Source organism: Oncorhynchus mykiss, chromosome 29 (genome assembly GCF_057628025.1).
Source record: "Oncorhynchus mykiss isolate SJ-2025 chromosome 29, ASM5762802v1, whole genome shotgun sequence".
Lineage (NCBI taxonomy): Eukaryota > Metazoa > Chordata > Actinopteri > Salmoniformes > Salmonidae > Oncorhynchus > Oncorhynchus mykiss.
The window spans coordinates 10,645,910-10,665,992 of record NC_143050.1 but is presented as its reverse complement, the minus strand read 5'-3'; the positions used below and the strand labels follow the sequence as shown (position 1 = coordinate 10,665,992).

The 20,083-nt window shown below is 48.5% G+C and overlaps 1 protein-coding gene across 2 annotated transcripts in view; it reads left to right on the top strand.

The window, feature by feature from the left end:
- LOC110510230 (uncharacterized) overlaps nucleotides 1-20,017 on the top strand; it is a 43,054-nt gene extending 23,037 nt beyond the window's left edge. For both annotated transcript variants that reach the window (XM_036967361.2, XM_036967360.2), the window contains 13 exons: nucleotides 7,411-7,523; nucleotides 7,911-7,975; nucleotides 8,518-8,639; nucleotides 8,725-8,790; nucleotides 9,961-10,026; nucleotides 10,269-10,463; nucleotides 11,541-11,634; nucleotides 11,734-11,862; nucleotides 12,061-12,107; nucleotides 12,285-12,431; nucleotides 13,232-13,432; nucleotides 15,115-16,699; nucleotides 17,926-20,017. In XM_036967361.2, the coding sequence (XP_036823256.2) occupies nucleotides 7,411-7,523; nucleotides 7,911-7,975; nucleotides 8,518-8,639; nucleotides 8,725-8,790; nucleotides 9,961-10,026; nucleotides 10,269-10,463; nucleotides 11,541-11,634; nucleotides 11,734-11,862; nucleotides 12,061-12,107; nucleotides 12,285-12,431; nucleotides 13,232-13,432; nucleotides 15,115-16,699; nucleotides 17,926-19,353 (4,258 nt within the window). In that variant the 3' untranslated portion in view covers nucleotides 19,354-20,017. The remainder of the gene's footprint in view (nucleotides 1-7,410; nucleotides 7,524-7,910; nucleotides 7,976-8,517; nucleotides 8,640-8,724; nucleotides 8,791-9,960; nucleotides 10,027-10,268; nucleotides 10,464-11,540; nucleotides 11,635-11,733; nucleotides 11,863-12,060; nucleotides 12,108-12,284; nucleotides 12,432-13,231; nucleotides 13,433-15,114; nucleotides 16,700-17,925) is intronic.
- The last annotated feature ends 66 nt before the right edge of the window (nucleotides 20,018-20,083 follow it).

The window sequence follows — 20,083 nt, the reverse complement described above, 5'->3', positions numbered from 1 at the left end:
TCAATTAAAATTCCAAGATATTTATATGAGGTTACAGTCATTGTCCTGACAGGTGGTGAAAGGTTCAGAGGTTTATTTCTTGCTTTAGAAAACACCATTAGTTTTGTCAGTATTGAGGATGAGCTTCAATTGACACAAGGTATGTTGTGCTGTTGTTTTTGTCAAGGGCTTCAGTGATATCATTTAAAAACCTTCATGGCTGTTGTAATTGTGCTATGCTTCTTCCTGAAGCCCGATTGGTACATTGATCAAATAGAGTTAGTATATAAAATCTCTTTTAGCTGTTCACTCACAAAGGTTTCAAGTATTTTCACCAGGAATGACAGCTTTGAGATTGGCCTATAATTATTTAAGAGTTGGATCTCCCCCCTTTAAAAGTGGTAGGACAAATGCTGATTTTCCAGATTTTGTGAATTTCATTACATTCCAGGGTTAGATTGAACAGATATGTAAGTGGTTCAGCTATGAAATCAGCTGCCAGTTTTACAAAGCAGGGATCCAGAAGATCAGGACCTGCAGGCTTTCTCTGATCTAAGGATTTCAGGGCTTTATGTACCTCCTGCACTTAGAATGGCAAAAAGCTGAAAGTTTGACCAGCTCTCACTGGTTCATCCACACAGGGTTGTACAGAGACAGAGGACACTGAATCAAGCAGCCTACCATATGATACAAAGTGCTCATTGAAACAATTCAGCATTTCAGTTTTGTCATATTCAGTACATGTGATGGTAATTTCATTAACATTACTGTTACCAGACAGACTTAATAGTCTTCCAGAACGTTCTAGGATCATTCAGGTTCAGTGGTAACGCACACAATATTCAGACGTGGCCTTCCTGAGATGAAAATGACACGTTTTGTAACTGGCTAAAAATAAGCCAATCAGCATCAGAACGTGATTTCCTTGCTTTAGCCCAGGCTAGATTACGTTCGTGAGTAATACAAGACAGCTCAGAAGAAAACCATAGATTATCCCTCCCTTTTAACCCTGAAACTGTGGAATGCTTAATCTGGCTCCAGTCAAAATAAAACAAATCATGAAGAAAGCCTGCTCATTAAAATACAGCCTGGATTCAAACCGGGGTGTCTGTAGTGATGCCTCTAGCACTGAGATGCTGCACAGCACTGTGCCACTCAGGAGCCCAGATAATGTGATTTAACCACAGATTCTAAGATGTCCTTGCGTCCAGTTGCAGGTGGTGCGTTTTTAATAATGGAACATATTATAAATTCAAATTATATATATTTTTTGCTCCGTGAAGTAATCCAACCATGTCTACGCTTCCATTTTAATATTTCAAATCTCCGCTCATTGAGACCGGTGGGTCCAATGTGCCGCATGTCATGATAACACTCGCCTGTATTCGATCAATGAGTGAGAAGATTCGAAATGGAGAAGATCGCTGCATACCAATAGTTGGATTACTCTCTGTCTCTCTCTCACTGTCTCTCTCTCTGTTTGTCTCTCTCTCTGTCTCTCTCTCTGTTTCTCTCTCTCTCTGTTTCTCTCTCTCTGTGTTTCTCTCTCTCTCTGTTTCTCTCTCTGTCTCTCTCTCTGTTTCTCTCGCTCTGTCTGTTTCTCTCTCGCTCTGTCTGTTTCTCTCTCGCTCTGTCTGTTTCTCTCTCGCTCTGTCTGTTTCTCTCTCGCTCTGTCTGTTTCTCTCTCGCTCTGTCTGTTTCTCTCTCGCTCTGTCTGTTTCTCTCTCGCTCTGTCTGTTTCTCTCTCGCTCTCTGTCTGTTTCTCTCTCGCTCTCTGTCTGTTTCTCTCTCGCTCTCTTTCTGTTTCTCTCTCGCTCTCTTTCTGTTTCTCTCTCGCTCTCTTTCTGTTTCTCTCTCGCTCTCTTTCTGTTTCTCTCTCGCTCTCTTTCTGTTTCTCTCTCGCTCTGTCTGTTTCTCTCTCGCTCTCTCTCTGTTTCTCTCAATTCAATTTCAATTCAAGGGGCATTATTGGCATGGGAAACATATGTTTACATTGCCATAGCAAGTGAAGTAGATAATAAACAATACAAATTAACAGTAAACATTACTCACAGAAGTTCTAAAAGAATAAAGACTTTACAAATGTCATTATGTGCAAATAGTTAAAGTCCAAATGTACGTTTGGGAAACAGGTTTACATTGACAAAGCAAATGGAATAGACAATGAACAAAAGGGAAATAAACAGGGGAAACATTAGTAAACAGCTCTCTGTCCCGCTCTCTCTCTCTCTCTGTCTGTCTCGCTCGCTCTGTTTTTCTTGCTCTGTCCCTCTCTCTGTTTCTCTCTCTCTCTGTCCCGCTCTCTCTCTCTCTGTCTCTGTCTCGCTCGCTCTGTTTTTCCCTCTCTGTTTCTCTCTCTCGCTCGGTCTCCAAACATACAGTACCAGTCAGAAGTTTGGACACACCTCCTCATTCAAGGGTTTTTATTTTATTTTCACTATAGAATAATAGTGAAGACATCAAAACTATAAAATAAAACATATATGGAATAATGTTGTAAGCAAAAAAGGTACTTAATTGTTTCCCAGAAATGATTTGATAATGCGATTTAAATGGATCCATTTGATCTTTTAAGTTGCAGTGCATTTATGTAAAAATGAACTGGGGAATAGTATTCGGTTGAAAAATGGATAATTGGTGGAGTACTGTGGGATACCTATATCCCAGTGAGCCTCCCAGGCCCATGTTGCCCAGGGTTAAGAACATACATTCTAGATGAGTAATATCACTTTCTTGTTTTGTTTTACACACTTTAAACTTATTCCGCGGATCCGTTGGCCAAAAGTCGTTGAAACATTCAAACGACTTTTAATATAAACTTTGAGAACCCCTGCAGTAATAAAGTGTAAAACACTTTCATATGTTTCCGTAACTGCAGCTACATGGCCTTCTGGGTTAGTTAGACCGATGGGTAAGCATCATTACTTTATCTAATATGGGTTTGTGCCTAATGTTGTATAAAGGCCAAAGCCATAAGCTAGTGACTCTGCAGTAGAGAGAGAGTGGCTGAAGCACTGTAGAGGAGGGTCAGGTTTAAAGATGGCCGTGCAGAGGTCTCACACACATTGTTTTCTTGACCTGTGTTTTTAAGCTCCTCTCTCTCCCCCTCGTTCGTTAGTTAGTTTATGAGCATGTCCAGTACAGTTAAGCCACCACAAAATTGGAACCAGCTGTGTGTTTGAAAGCACATTTCCGTGTGTGTCTTTTGCGTATTCTCTCTCCCTGTGTGTGTCCTCTCTCCCTGTGTGTGTCCATGTTATGGAGGAGGGTGTGTTGTCACGATAAAATAAAACAGTGTTGCTCAGGTTAAAAACCCATAGATTCAGAGTATGGAAAAAGTGTGTTTTCTCCACAAACTGTGTTTTGTGCCTTCACGACTGTATTCTACTGCAGACTAGTACTCTACCTTCAGTACTGTATTCTACTGCCTTCAGTACTGTATTCTACTGCAGACCAGTACTCTACCTTCAGTACTGTATTCTACTGCAGACCAGTACTCTACCTTCAGTACTGTATTCTACTGCCTTCAGTACTGTATTCTACTGCCTTCAGTACTGTATTCTACTGCAGACCAGTACTCTACCTTCAGTACTGTATTCTACTGCCGACCAGTACTCTACCTTCAGTACTGTATTCTACTGCCGACCACTACTCTACCTTCAGTACTGTATTCTACTGCAGACCAGTACTCTACCTTCAGTACTGTATTCTACTGCCGACCAGTACTCTACCTTCAGTACTGTATTCTACTGCCGACCAGTACTCTACCTTCAGTACTGTATTCTACTGCCGACCACTACTCTACCTTCAGTACTGTATTCTACTGCAGACCAGTACTCTACCTTCAGTACTGTATTCTACTGCAGACCAGTACTCTACCTTCAGTACTGTATTCTACTGCAGACCAGTACTCTACCTTCAGTACTGTATTCTACTGCAGACCAGTACTCTACCTTCAGTACTGTATTCTACTGCAGACCAGTACTCTACCTTCAGTACTGTATTCTACTGCCGACCAGTACTCTACCTTCAGTACTGTATTCTACTGCCGACCAGTACTCTACCTTCAGTACTGTATTCTACTGCCTTCAGTACTGTATTCTACTGCCTTCAGTACTGTATTCTACTGCAGACCAGTACTCTACCTTCAGTACTGTATTCTACTGCCGACCAGTACTCTACCTTCAGTACTGTATTCTACTGCCGACCAGTACTCTACCTTCAGTACTGTATTCTACTGCCGACCAGTACTCTACCTTCAGTACTGTATTCTACTGCCGACCAGTACTCTACCTTCAGTACTGTATTCTACTGCAGACCAGTACTCTACCTTCAGTACTGTATTCTACTGCAGACCAGTACTCTACCTTCAGTACTGTATTCTACTGCAGACCAGTACTCTACCTTCAGTACTGTATTCTACTGCAGACCAGTACTCTACCTTCAGTACTGTATTCTACTGCAGACCAGTACTCTACCTTCAGTACTGTGTTCTACTGCAGACCAGTACTCTACCCTCAGCACAGTGTTCTACTGCAGACCAGTACTCTACCTTCAGTACTGTATTCTACTGCAGACCAGTACTCTACCTTCAGTACTGTATTCTACTGCAGACCAGTACTCTACCTTCAGTACTGTATTCTACTGCCGACCAGTACTCTACCTTCAGTACTGTATTCTACTGCCGACCAGTACTCTACCTTCAGTACTGTATTCTACTGCAGACCAGTACTCTACCTTCAGTACTGTATTCTACTGCAGACCAGTACTCTACCTTCAGTACTGTGTTCTACTGCAGACCAGTACTCTACCCTCAGCACAGTGTTCTACTGCAGACCAGTACTCTACCTTCAGTACTGTATTCTACTGCAGACCAGTACTCTACCTTCAGTACTGTATTCTACTGCCGACCAGTACTCTATCTTCAGTACTGAGGTCAGTTTCAGCCTGCAGGATGAAACATGGAAGCCCACCGCAAGTAGACAGTTGGGAGTACAGTAGATTATTGTACAGTAGGAGGCTTGTCCCAAATGGCACCCTATTCCCTATATGATGCACTACGTTTGTCCAAAGCCCTATGGGCCCTGGTCAAAAGTAGTGCACTATACAGGAAACAGGTTACCATTGGGACACAGTCAGTGAGGTAGGCATAGTCCTCTGTACTGTTAAGTCGTCTTTCTGATTACTGTAGGTATTCAGTGATGGCCTGACTTACCACATCGCTCCGGCCAAATACCACACCCACTAGCGTTTCTTCCCTGGAGCGATCTGTAGAGCAGCGGAATTCATTTCGGGATGAGTCGTTGTGCAAATTCAGTGATACAGATGAGATACATTTACAACCATGTTAAAGTTGCACTATGCAGAAATCGCTCTACCATTTCCTGGTTGCAAAAAATGCTAATGGTTCGCCTAGTTTCAGCTTGTGTCAAAACAAGCAAGTTTAGTGTAGATAATCATTGTACCATCTCTAAACCACTGTAAAATATATGTTCCATAACAAAAAATATAGTATTTTCAGCTGTTTGAAGCTGGTGTGCAAAAACTAAACTTAAGGAACAGGAAGCATATAAATGGTGCGCATAGAACAGATCTACCACTTAGACTTGTTTTCAATGAGAATGACAGATCTATAACTCATATTTCTGTGAGAATTTGGTCTGGTCACCACCCCAAAAAAGTTTCATATTGCAGCTTTAAATTGAGATGTCAGCCAGGCTCATTTGTCAGGTTCAAGTGCTCAGGGTGTTTGTGTGGAATTGTAATTTTAGACGGGATGGGTGGGTCAGGAGCTCCACCTGGCTTTGCTGTTTTGGTAGTAGTTTAGTTTGACACCAAGGAGGTCCATTGCATGAGTGCACACACACACACTAGTTTGTTTTACTCTCATTGTAGGGACAAAACAATTTGATCCCCATTCAAAATCCTATTTTCCTTAACTTAACTCCTAACCCTAGTTGTAAACCTAAAAGTATTTTTCCTTGTGGGGACTGGCAAAGTCCACACTTGTCTGAATTTTCCTTGTTCCTTCCTGGTTCACAAACGCCTGTAGCGTTTAAGAGAACATCGCCCCTTAGCCTGTGGCGTTTAAGAGAACATCGCCCCTTAGCCTGTGGCGTTACGGAGAACATCGCCCCTTAGCCGGTAGCGTTACGGAGAACATCGCCCCTTAGCCTGTGGCGTTACAGAGAACATCGCCCCTTAGCCTGTGGCGTTACAGAGAACATTGCCCCTTAGCCTGTGGCGTTTAAGAGAACATCGCCCCTTAGCCTGTAGCATTTAAGAGAACATCGCCCCTTAGCCTGTGGCGTTACAGAGAACATTGCCCCTTAGCCAGTTGTGTTTATGAGAACATCGCCCCTTGGCCGGTAGCGTTACAGAGAACATCGCCCCTTGGCCGGTAGTGTTACAGAGAACATCGCCCCTTAGCCGGTAGCGTTACAGAGAACATCGCCCCTTAGCCGGTAGCGTTTAAGAGAACATCGCCCCTTAGCCTGTGGCGTTTAAGAGAACATCGCCCCTTAGCCTGTGGCGTTTAAGAGAACATTGCCCCTTAGCCAGTTGTGTTTATGAGAACATCGCCCCTTGGCCGGTAGCGTTACAGAGAACATCGCCCCTTGGCCGGTAGTGTTACAGAGAACATCGCCCCTTAGCCGGTAGCGTTACAGAGAACATCGCCCCTTAGCCTGTAGCGTTTAAGAGAACATCGCCCCTTAGCCTGTGGCGTTTAAGAGAACATCGCCCCTTAGCCTGTGGCGTTTAAGAGAACATTGCCCCTTAGCCTGTAGCGTTTATGAGAACATCGCCCCTTAGCCAGTTGCGTTTAAGAGAACATCGCCCCTTAGCCTGTAGCGTTTAAGAGAACATCGCCCCTTACCCTGTAGCGTTAAAGAGAACATCGCCCCTTAGCCTGTAGCGTTTAAGAGAACATCGCTCCTTAGCCGGTAGCGTTTAAGAGAACATCGCCCCTTAGCCTGTAGCGTTACAGAGAACATCGCCCCTTAGCCTGTAGCGTTTAAGAGAACATCGCCCCTTAGCCTGTAGCGTTTAAGAGAACATAGCTCCTTAGCCTGTAGCGTTTAAGAGAACATCGCCCCTTAGCCTGTAGCGTTTAAGAGAACATCGCCCCTTAGCCTGTAGCGTTTAAGAGAACATCCATCTAATAGGTCACACGGTCATCAGACAACAACCCATATGTAGTGGTGTGCTGGAACCTGGAAGCGGGTCAGGGGCACGGGACGGTCTGCTTTTGTTCCACTCTGTCTCTAAGCGACCTCCTCTTTCCCCTGTTATTCCTCAGCTACACTGTCTCAGGGGCAGCAGACTGGGCGGTTCTACCATAATCAATAGGATTGTATTGGTTGTTGTGAAAGCATTTTAACACTCTTCCTCCTCTCCATCTCTCCCTCTTGTCCCTCACTCTCTCTCCAGTATCAGTGAGAGCTTCCTGACAGTGAAAGGTGCCGCCCTCTTCCTGCCCCGGGGAAATGGCTCCTCCCCTACCTCTGCTTCCCGCTTCGCTCAGCTCCGCAGCAAACATGCAGGTACAGTACGGAGTAGACACATTATGGGAAACTGAGCACGGTAGTTTCATGTCCAGATCAATCATTGAAATGTATTTTATAAAGCCCTTTTCTGACGTCAGCAGTTGTCACCAAGTGTTTACCAGTTATCTGGCCTAGACCGCAAAGAGCAAGCAAAGAACCGTGGCCATGAGAAATTCCCTAATTGGTGTTTCATTTAGAGGAGAGAGTAATGAAAAGATGCCCGTGATAAAGCATTAATGTGACAGAGATTAGCATTTACTAATGAGCAGATATGCAAAGTCTGTACATGCAATAAGGATGCTATAAAGTGGAATGGTACAGTGTGGTGGTTGTTATCATGGGAACACAGAGTGCAGTGTTAAGTGTGTGTGTGTGTCTCTCCAGGTGACCTCCAGCAGCACCTGCAGACCATGTTCACTCTCCTCCGACCAGAGGACAACATCAAACTGGTGAGTAAACACACACACACACACACCTGCATGATCAAAACACAAACATAGTTCTCATCAACGCAATAGTCAAGATCTGGTTTTCACGCTTCCTTTCCTTCGCTCTCTCTTTACTTCCTCCTCTCTCTCTCTACTTCCCTCCTCCTCTCTCTGTACTTCCTCCTCTCTCTCTCTCTACTTCCCTCCTCCTCTCTCTGTACTTCCTCCTCTCTCTCTCTCTACTTCCCTCCTCCTCCTCTCTCTGTACTTCCCTCCTCCTCTCTCTCTACTTCCCTCCTCCTCTCTCTGTACTTCCTCCTCTCTCTCTCTGTACTTCCCTCCTCCTCTCTCTCTACTTCCCTCCTCCTCTCTCTCTACTTCCCTCCTCTCTCTGTACTTCCTCCTCTCTCTGTACTTCCTCCTCTCTCTCTCTGTACTTCCCTCCTCCTCTCTCTCTACTTCCCTCCTCCTCTCTCTGTACTTCTTCCTCTCTCTCTCTACTTCCTCCTCTCTCTCTCTACTTCCCTCCTCCTCTCTCTGTACTTCCTCCTCTCTCTCTCTAGGCTGTCCGGTTGGAGAGTACCGTGTACCAGGGGACTCGTTACATGGTGGTGGTCTCCACTAACGGCCGTCAGGACACCGAGGAGAGCTTGGTGCTGGGTATGGACTTCAGTCCTGCAGACAGGTGTGTGTGTGGACTCGGAGATCGTGTTGGACTATCACAGAGCAATGTGGTGTAGTAACACCGGCTTATTGTGTTGGTCTTCCAGCTCGTGCTCGGTGGGGCTGGTTCTCCCTCTATGGAGCGACTCACTGATACACCTGGATGGAGACGGGTAACAATGTCTCTCACACACACACCATACTGACAGGGACACACACCATACTGACAGGGGACACACACCATACTGACAGGGGGACGCACACCATACTGACAGGGGGACGCACACCATACTGACAGGGGGACACACACCATACTGACAGGGGGACACGCACCATACTGACAGGGGGACACGCACCATACTGACAGGGGGACACGCACCATACTGACAGGGGGACACGCACACCATACTGACAGGGGGACACGCACACCATACTGACAGGGGGACACGCACACCATACTGACAGGGGGACACGCACACCATACTGACAGGGGGACACGCACACCATACTGACAGGGGGACACGCACACCATACTGACAGGGGGACACGCACACCATACTGACAGGGGGACACGCACACCATACTGACAGGGGGACACGCACACCATACTGACAGGGGGACACGCACACCATACTGACAGGGGGACACGCACACCATACTGACAGGGGGACACGCACACCATACTGACAGGGGGACACGCACACCATACTGACAGGGGGATACGCACACCATACTGACAGGGGGACACGCACACCATACTGACAGGGGGACACGCACACCATACTGACAGGGGGACACGCACACCATACTGACAGGGGGACACGCACACCATACTGACAGGGGGACACGCACACCATACTGACAGGGGGACACGCACACCATACTGACAGGGGGACACGCACACCATACTGACAGGGGGACACGCACACCATACTGACAGGGGGACACGCACACCGTACTGACAGGGGGACACGCACACCGTACTGACAGGGGGACACGCACACCGTACTGACAGGGGGACACGCACACCGTACTGACAGGGGGACACGCACACCGTACTGACAGGGGGACACGCACACCGTACTGACAGGGGGACACGCACACCATACTGACAGGGGGACACGCACACCATACTGACAGGGGGACACGCACACCATACTGACAGGGGGACACGCACACCATACTGACAGGGGGACACGCACACCATACTGACAGGGGGACACGCACACCATACTGACAGGGGGACACTCATCTCCACAGATGTATGTTTCACAGGACTGTCAGGAAAAGGGGACCTTGTAAATTCTTATGAGTGCTTATTTCTCTCTCGCTCTCTCTGTCAGGGGTTTCAGTGTGTCCACTGATAACAGGATCCATGTATTCAAGCCGGTGTCGGTGCAGGCCATGTGGTGAGTACACTTTTCATAATGTTATGTTTTTGGTTTGTTTCCACCGTGCTAGCTAATGTCTGATACACCTCTTTGTTATTTTACCTTGCATATCATTTACCTTTTGATCTTCTCAATTTCTCATCAATGTCACATTCTCCCCCCCCCCCCCACCCATCCATGGTCTCTCCATCCTTCTCTGCTCATCTCTCTCCATCCCTCCATCTTCTCCCTCTCATCCCTCCATTTCTCTCCTCTCCCAGGTCTGCTCTGCAGTCGCTCCACAAGGCGTGTGAGGTGGCTCGTTGCCATAACTACTTCCCCGGGAGCCTGTTCCTGACCTGGGTCAGCTACTACCAGAGCCGGGTCTCCTCTGACCAATCACGCATCAACGAGTGGAACGCCATGCAGGACGTCCAATCACATCGTGCCGACTCTCCCGTGATGTTCTCTGACGTGTGAGTGTCATAAACGCGCTGCGTGACGCGTGGGACTCTGTTTATTTACCGTGTGCGTAATCACTACATTGGAAATGTTTATCACTTGGAGGTCCCATGATCAACACCATCGCCGATGCCCAGTGAAACAAAACGGATGTAGTCACAACTACATGTTGTTCAGATGTTGACTGAGCTACAACCAGCTTCAACAAGTCTTCCTGAAATGTCTCTGGTCCTGAGGACAAACTATTTCTGTCATCGGGTTCTTGTTTAACGGCCTAATTAGGTGAACGTGGATTAAGAGGGAGGGTTTTAACATCCGTGCTGTTTCTATGGACCTGAACGTGACCTTCTAGAAATAGTTGTTGTTGAAACCTCACACAGAGCTGGTGTACACTGTACACACACACACACACTACTACATATTCACAGGTGTGTACCACACAATATTATATAGCTCTGTGGTTTATGGCCTGATAAAGGGCAGAAAGGGGAGGGGCGAAGAAAGGGGAGGGGCGAAGAAAGGGGAGGGGCGAAGAAAGGGGAGGGGTGAAGGGGAGGGGCGAAGAAGGGGGGGGGGCAGAAGAAGCGAAGAAGGGGAGGGGCAAAGAAGGGGCAGAAGGGGAGGGGCAAAGAAGGGGCAGAAGGGGAGGGGCAAAGAAGGGGCAGAAGGGGAGGGGCAAAGAAGGGGCAGAAGGGGAGGGGCAAAGAAGGGGCAGAAGGGGAGGGGCAAAGAAGGGGCAGAAGGGGAGGGGCAAAGAAGGGGCAGAAGGGGAGGGGCAAAGAAGGGGCAGAAGGGGAGGGGCAAAGAAGGGGCAGAAGGGGAGGGGCGAAGAAGGGGCAGAGGCGAAGAAGGGGCAGAAGGGGAGGGGCGAAGAAGGGGAGGGGCGAAGAAGGGGCAGAAGGGGAGGGGCGAAGAAGGGGAGGGGCGAAGAAGGGGCAGAAGGGGAGGGGCGAAGAAGGGGCAGAAGGGGAGGGGCGAAGAAGGGGCAGAAGGGGAGGGGCGAAGAACAGGTAGAAAGAAAGCTGGAAGGGTCATCGTTTGAAGTCCAGGAAGGAGGGAGGGTGATCTCACACTTCCCGCTGTGTTCCCAGGCCGACGGAGAGAGAGAGGACAGAGCGGCTCATCAAGACTCGTCTGAGAGAGATCATGATGCATAAAGACCTTGAGAATGTCACCTGCAAAGAGGTGTGTGTGTTCATAACAAGCTGTCATAGTTTTTACATTTCTTGTTAGTAGCGTGGTGGAAATGCACGTTGTGTGTATAACCTGCGTGTTCTGTCCTAGATCCGCACAGAGCTGGAGGTGCACATGGTGTGTAACCTGTGTGAGTTTAAGGAGTACATAGACAAGGAGATGATCCTGATCCTGGGTCAGATGGACAGTCCCACTGAGATATTTGACCATGTTTACCTGGTAGGTCGGTCGATCGATCTCTCTGGCGTTCTCGTCTCTGATTCTATCCCAGTCTCTAGTAATACTTATTGTTTAACTGGCTATTATTGTCGTCCATTAAACTGGCTTCCCCCTGACCTGAAAGTGTAAAGGGACATTGGGGGGAAAAAAGCTGGACTGGAGTGGAACTGATCTTAGTGTTTTTTTGTTTCCCTCCAGGGCTCTGAGTGGAACGCATCCAATCTGGAAGAGCTGCAGAACAGTGGGTAAGGCTTGTTCTAGAGAACTACTACTCCCATACTGCACTGCTCATAAAATTCAAAATCTCAATTCTATTGATATTTCCATTGCCTCTCTATCATGACAACCTGGTCACCTCTCTCCTGCCCTTGTTCCTCTTTCTCCCTTCACTCCTTCCCTTTTCTCTCCCTCATCCTCCTCAGTGTGCAGTATATTCTGAACGTGACGAGGGAGATTGACAACTTCTTCCCAGGTGTGTTTGAGTATCATAACATCCGTGTGTATGATGAGGAGGCTACAGACCTGCTGGCCTATTGGAACGACACCTACAAGTTCATCTCCAGAGCCAGGTGAGTCACTACTGGACCGGCCTCTGTGGACTCGTTCTCTTTCAACGCTCTCTTTTTCTCAACTCTCTTTTTCTCAACTCTCTTTCTCTCAACTCTCTTTCTCTCAACTCTCTTTCTCTCAACTCTCTTTCTCTCAACTCTCTTTCTCTCAACTCTCTTTCTCTCAACTCTCTTTCTCTCAACTCTTTCTCTCAACTCTCTTTCTCTCAACTCTCTTTCTCTCAACTCTCTTTCTCTCAACTCTCTTTCTCTCAACTCTCTTTCTCTCAACTCTCTTTTTCTCAACTCTCTTTCTCTCAACTCTCTTTCTCTCAACTCTCTTTCTCTCAACTCTCTTTCTCTCAACTCTCTTTCTCTCAACTCTCTTTCTCTCAACTCTCTTTCTCTCAACTCTCTTTCTCTCAACTCTCTTTTTCTCAACTCTCTTTTTCTCAACTCTCTTTTTCTCAACTCTCTTTTTCTCAACTCTCTTTCTCTCAACTCTCTTTCTCTCAACTCTCTTTCTCTCAACTCTCTTTCTCTCAACTCTCTTTCTCTCAACTCTCTTTCTCTCAACTCTCTTTCTCTCAACTCTCTTTTTCTCAACTCTCTTTTTCTCAACTCTCTTTCTCTCAACTCTCTCGCCACGTTAACTTTCACTCACATCTTTCTCATATTTCTAGAGATGGGTCTCTGTGTTTCTCTCTACCAACTTTTGTCTATCTCTCTAACGTCTCTGATCTCTGTGCTCCCATGTCATTACCTTAACCAGTTCTAGAGTGTGTCTGTGTTAAATAATGTCTCGGTCTGTGTCCCTGTAGGAAAGCAGGAGCTAAGTGTTTGGTTCACTGTAAGATGGGTGTGAGTCGCTCTGCGTCCACGGTGATAGCCTACGCTATGAAGGAGTACGGCTGGGACCTGGAGAGAGCATTCAACTACGTTAAGGAGCGACGTGCTGTCACCAAACCTAACCCCTCCTTCATGAGACAGCTAGAGGAGTACCAGGGCATACTGCTGGCCAGGTACACACTGCACTAGCTAACACACGTACCCATTCTCTCTCACACTCTCTCTCACACGTACCCATTCTCTCTCACACGTACCCATTCTCTCTCACACGTACCCATTCTCTCTCTCACACGTACCCATTCTCTCTCTCACTCAGGTTGCATTGTTTGCCACTTACAGCACATTAATACACCTAGTGAAGACGTTCTAAGCAGATGATAGTTGTGAGAAACACACTTTTGTTTCCATGAGACTGACCAGGTGAATCTAGGTAACTCTATGTTCCCTTACTGCTGTTAAATCCACTTCGGTCAGTGTAGATGGAGAGGAGACTGACCAGGTGAATCCATGTTCCCTTACTGCTGTTAAATCCACTTCGGTCAGTGTAGATGGAGAGGAGACTGACCAGGTGAATCCATGTTCCCTTACTGCTGTTAAATCCACTTCGGTCAGTGTAGATGGAGAGGAGACTGACCAGGTGAATCCATGTTCCCTTACTGCTGTTAAATCCACTTCGGTCAGTGTAGATGGAGAGGAGACTGACCAGGTGAATCCATGTTCCCTTACTGCTGTTAAATCCACTTCGGTCAGTGTAGATGGAGAGGAGACTGACCAGGTGAATCCATGTTCCCTTACTGCTGTTAAATCCACTTCGGTCAGTGTAGATGGAGAGGAGACTGACCAGGTGAATCCATGTTCCCTTACTGCTGTTAAATTCACTTCAGTCAGTGTAGATGAAGGAGAGGAGACTGACCAGGTGAATCCAGGTGAATCGATGTTCCCTTCCTGCTGTTAAATCCACTTCGGTCAGTGTAGATGAAGGAGAGGAGACTGACCAGGTGAATCCATGTTCCCTTCCTGCTGTTAAATCCACTTCAGTCAGTGTAGATGAAGGAGAGGAGACGGGTTATAGGTGCCAGGCGCACTGGTTTGTGTCAAGAACTGCAACTCTGCTGGGTTTTTCACTCAACAGTTTCTCGTGTGTACAAGAATTGTCCACCACCCAAAGGTCATCCAGCCACCTTGGAAAGCTTTCAACACCTTGTAGAGTCCATGCCCCAAAGAATTAAGACTGTTTTGAGGCTGTTTTAACTTAATGTTAAGAATATGTTCCTAATGTTTTGTACACGTGTGTGAATTACCCATGAGTCAGGGGAACTACCAATGAGTCAGCGGGGCCCATGAGTCAGTTTTCAGTCAGCCAATGAGCAGCCAGTCTGGTATGGAGCTGGATGGAGGAGCCTACCAGAAACTAGTATTTAATGTTGATCTCTCGATTCCCTCTTTCTTCCTCTTCGGTCATTCTTTCCTTTCTCCCCCCACTACCCTTTCTCCCCCTCTCTCTACTACTCTTCCACCCCCCCCTCTCTCTCTCTCTCCCCACTACCCTTTCTCCCCCTCTCTCTCTCCCCACTACCCTTTCTCCCCCTCTCTCTACTACTCTTCCACCCCCCCCTTTCTCTCTTACCCTCTCTCTCCCCACTACCCTTTCTCCCCCTCTCTCTACTACTCTTCCACCCCCCCTTTCTCTCTTACCCTCTCTCTCCCCACTACCCTTTCTCCCCCTCTCTCTACTACTCTTCCACCCCCCCTTTCTCTCTTACCCTCTCTCTCCCCCACTACCCTTTCTCCCCTCTCTCTACCACTCTTCCACCCCCCTCTCTATCTCTCTACACACACACTACCCCACCCCCAGTAAGCAGAGACACAACAAGCTGTGGCGTTCCCACTCGGACAGTGACCTATCGGAGCACCACGAGCCACTATGTAAGACCGTCCAACACCCCCACACCCTGGGCCGCTCCGACCCTCGTAACCAGGGTAACAGCCCCGCCGCCCCCTCCCTGCAGGAGCTGCTGCAGCCGCTGGGATCCCCCTCCAACACGGGCCAGGTGGTGCGGTCCATCTCTGAGTGTGGGACCCCTTCTAGTGCAGGGAAGGTGGTACAGTCCAGTAGCCAGCCCAATGCTACTGCTACCCAGGAGAATAATCTGGACACTAACCAGGAGACTAGGACTGATGCTCTGTTGACCTCCACAACTGGGGACCAGTCATTGGGTACTGGGGACCAGTCATTGGGTACTGGGGACCAGTCATTGGGTACTGGGGACCAGTCATTGGGTACTGGGGACCAGTCATTGGGTACTGGGGACCAGTCATTGGGTACTGGGGACCAGTCATTGGGTACTGGGGACCAGTCATTGGGTACTGGGGACCAGTCATTGGGTACTGGGGACCAGTCATTGGGTACTGGGGACCAGTCATTGGGTACTGGGGACCAGTCATTGGGTACTGGGGACCAGTCATTGGGTACTGGGGACCAGTCATTGGGTACTGGGGACCAGTCATTGGGTACTGGGGACCAGTCATTGGGTACTGGGGACCAGTCATTGGGTACTGGGGACCAGTCATTGGGTACTGGGGACCAGTCATTGGGTACTGGGGACCAGTCATTGGGTACTGGGGACCAGTCATTGGGTACTGGGGACCAGAATCGTTCAACAGCAGCAGCTACTACTGCCTCCACTGGTTCCCAGGCCCATGGGGAGTCTGTGTGTTCCCAGTCACCCCCTCTCTCCAACGGCCTGTGTGATTATGAAGAGGACCACTCAACCCCTCTCCCTCAGCCGCGGGCGGCCACCGTGGTGCCTGACATTTCCACTGTCACCGTGGCGGAGACCGTGCCGGTCAGGCGCCCTCATCCGCCCCCTATCCAACACCACCTTGTCTCCCCCGCCGCCCTTCCAACCTCCTCCGATGAAGACGAGACTCCGAAAGCCAAGGAGCCGTCCACCACCTTGCCTAAGGAAAAATACTGCCAGCTGCAGGTGACACCATCCGTGCCTGAGTCATCGTCGATGACCCCGGAAACAAGCACACAAACTGCAGGACCACAAGAGCCGTCCACACCAGTGCCTGACAAGAAACTAGACTGTGACGAGCGGTTACCTGGGGCATCATTGGATAGTTCAGCATCCCAACAACCCTCCAGTATTGAGGTACTCATCATTAGCCAGCCCAGTGCCCCCCCTCAGGACCCTGCTCTCGAGGCGGAGGGGTCCTCGGCTCTTGGGACAGACCACATCAACTTCTTCAGCGCCAGAGAGAAGTTTCAGGGCCTGACTCAGGATGGGAGGACCCGTTGCCTTTCTGATCAGGCACTGCAGCAGACACCTCAGCCCATACCCAGGGATCCAGGACAGGAGCAGCAGCAGCAGGAGGACCCCTCTGTTGTGGCGACTGGGGAGGGAGAGGAGGAGGAGGTCGAGGAGAGGAAGAGGGTGAGACAATTTTAATGATTTTGGTCAAATCCTGTGATGGGTCTTTGCACTGTAATAAAGGCAATTTGTGATTTAATTAGGGTTTGACTATCTGTAGTTGCAATACAACTGTTCCACACAGAAGCATGTTCATATAGAAATACACTCACCGGACAGGTTATTATCCTGTTCACAAAAATGCATCGTTCCTACAGACAGTGAGGAGCTGTGGCTTGCTATTTAAAGCAGGCAGACAGGCATCGAGGCATTAAGTTACTGTTTGATTGAACGTTAGAATGGGCAAAACAGGTGTCCTAAGCAACTTTGAGCGTGGTATAATTGTCGGTGCCAGTATCTCAGAAACGGCCGCCCTCCTGGGCTTTTCACGCACGACAGTGTCTTGGGTTTACCGAGAACGGTACGATAAACAAAAGATATCAAGTCCGCGGCAGAGAGGGGCTAACAGGCGGGCCCCAAACAGACAGACAACAGTGCAGTACAACAGTGGTGTGCAGAATGGCATCACGGAATGCACAAGTCGTTGCTCTTTGTCACGGATGTGTTCCACTCCTAACAGCTAAAAACTGGATGTCTGTCAGCCTAGCGGGTTAAGAGCGTTGGGCCAGTAACCGAAAGGTTGCTGGTACAAATCTCGAGCCGACTAGGTGAAAAATCTGTCTGTAAGTCACTCTGGATAACAGCATCTGCTAAATCGGGGATTCCCAAACGTTTTCACTCGTGGCCCCCCTTCCAGCATTGGGGAACATCCCGCACCTCCTGCTAGCACCCACCTCTATTTCTATGGGCACAAGCACCGTTCATGACACCACAAACTGTTCACACTGCTCTTGTTGGAAAGAATTTAGCTTTAAAGCTTATTTCCTGCAATTCTACACATTTTGTCATGTCTAATGTGTATTCATGTGATATTTGAGTGACAAAAAAATTACAATCTATGGGCAAAAAAAGAAATAAATGCTAACTAAGATGAGCCAGTCTGATCTGCAGCGACTGCATGATGCCATCAGCATGGAACAACATGCCCGTGGAACGTTTCTGACTGGTAGAATCCATGCCCTGAAGATATGAGTACCTAATAGATTCAGTTGTGAGTTTGTGTTCTCCAACATCGCCACCCAGTGGTGTTAGTGGGGATCTTAAGAAAATGAATTTAGGCTACCAACTTGCAAAATGACTACTTCTATATTGTTATTTATTGTACTGATTGCTGTTCTTCTTTCTCTCAGGAGAGCATTGTCTCTGTTCACCTCATAGTCACAGAACTGGAGTCCATGACGCACACTGTGGCCCCTCCCAGCCAACCAGAGCCTACTGCTTCCCAGGACCACGAAGTGGGTCAGTCAAATCAGGAAGTAGAGGGCAAAGATGCAGAGTCACAGCAGGAAGTGGACGTTGTCAAAGAGGAAGTGAAGGACGAAGCAGAAGAGATGGAAGCAGTCTCCCACTCTCCTCCTGCCCCTCACTCTGCTGATTGGGCGATGGGCTCTGTGCGCCGCGTCACCCAACAGCTGGAGCAGCGAATGAGGCAGGACTCCCCTTCCCCACCTCCCCTCCCCCCCACCCACCCCCATCGTCGCTCCCCCCTCTTCCCTCACTCAAGAGAACACTCCCCTCCTGCCTCTCACCCCTTCCCAGAGACAAACTCCAACCCCCAGAATGCACCACTCTGCCCGCAGGGGTCAGAGGTCAGCACTGTGCAGGAAAAGGGTCGGGGCTGTAGTCCTATGGAGGAAGATGGAGGACAGGAGGCTTGGAGAGAAGGTTTACATGAAGACAGTGTCCAAATGCACAAACACAACCTTGATGGCAGCCTTGCATCTACCCTCCACCCTACCCCCATGACCCCTCAACACTCTTCCCCCATCACCCCTCTCCATCCTACCCTAAACTCTGCCCTCGCCCCCCTCTCTTCAGTGGATTTCCTGTGTCTGGAGGGGGTGACAGAGTTTGAGTCGGGCACAGACTGGGACAGTCTCCCGGGTCGAGGACCCCCCGGTGACGACGACATGAGGGAGACATGGGAAACTCTGCGGGAGCTGGGGGCGTTTCTTCGCCAGGTGAGCGGTGGCGGAGCCAAGGTACCCAGGTGTGTGGGCCAGGTGTGGGGGGAAGGTACACAGGCGAGGCAGAAGAGGGTCAGGGGTGGCGACAGGCAGAGAGCCAGGGAGGTGGAGGCACGGATTCGCCAGGCTGGGCTGACACCGCCCTCCCTGATGAAGCGCTCTGCCTCATTGGCTAAGCTGGGCTGCTTAGACCTGTCGGCCAATGACCTGAGCAATTGGGATATTAGCCCCACCTCTCCGGCGACACCCGCTGTGGAACTTCTCCTTCCTTCCACAGAAGCTGACGAGTCCTCCAGGAAACTGAGGGTGCTGTTCCACAATGCCCTGTGTCCTTCTGTCTCGACCAGCAGGCAAGAGTCCCTCACCAACAGAGCGGAGAGGCCTTGTGAGAGCGGGGACACACCCTCAGAACACTTGCATTCTCCTACGTCCAATCAAGGCTGGCAGAAGGAGAAACATCCTGACTCTGGCCATGCCCTCTCGCTAACGTCTGACCTGATCTCCGTGGCAACACGACAGCAGTATGGAAGGACACACCCCCTACGTAGGCTGAAGAAACGGACTGTCAGCACCCTCTACCACACTATGTGACCCTCACTGTGTGTGTGTGTGTGTGTGTGTGTGTGTGTGTGAGAGAGCGTGAGAGACACAGAGTGATGAGAGCTGGTCAAACGCCAGCCACTTCCCTTAGCCCCTACCACCTTCCCTGGCAGATGATAGTCAGATGTGTGGACAATATGCCAGCCGCCTCTAGGATCATTGGAAGGCTCGATGGATTATAGCTTAACACAAAGCTGATCTCTTTAGGGCATCGTGTATGTAGTGACTCCTAGGATGTGTAATGTTTCTTGTTGCATACTGTATGTAGTGTGTATTTGAGTCATCATTTTAGGATGTGTCCTTTTTGTTTTCTATTGGTTGGAGTCTGAACTGTTTGTGCGGCAGAATATCTCCATAAGTTTTAAATTGTTTGTCACTTTTGTGTACATAATAGGAAGTGTGTGTGTGTGTGGGGGACTGAAAAGTGCAGTTTCTCCCTTCCCTTTCTATCAGAAATAACAATGATATGGGGAGGTTTCTCAAATATGCACTTTACTGTTTTTTGATTTATGTATGGTTCCTACCCCTGGAGCTTAATGTGAGTTGAATAGTTGGGAGTATTTTACAGTGCAGAAATGTCATTTCATTTTAAATCTGTAAATATTCTAATTTTTTTATGTGCTTAAACTGTGACCAATAAATAATGACAACTTAACTCCGATTGTTTCTCAATAGGACAACAAAGTAGTTCTTTACGTATGAAATATAGACATGACGAGAG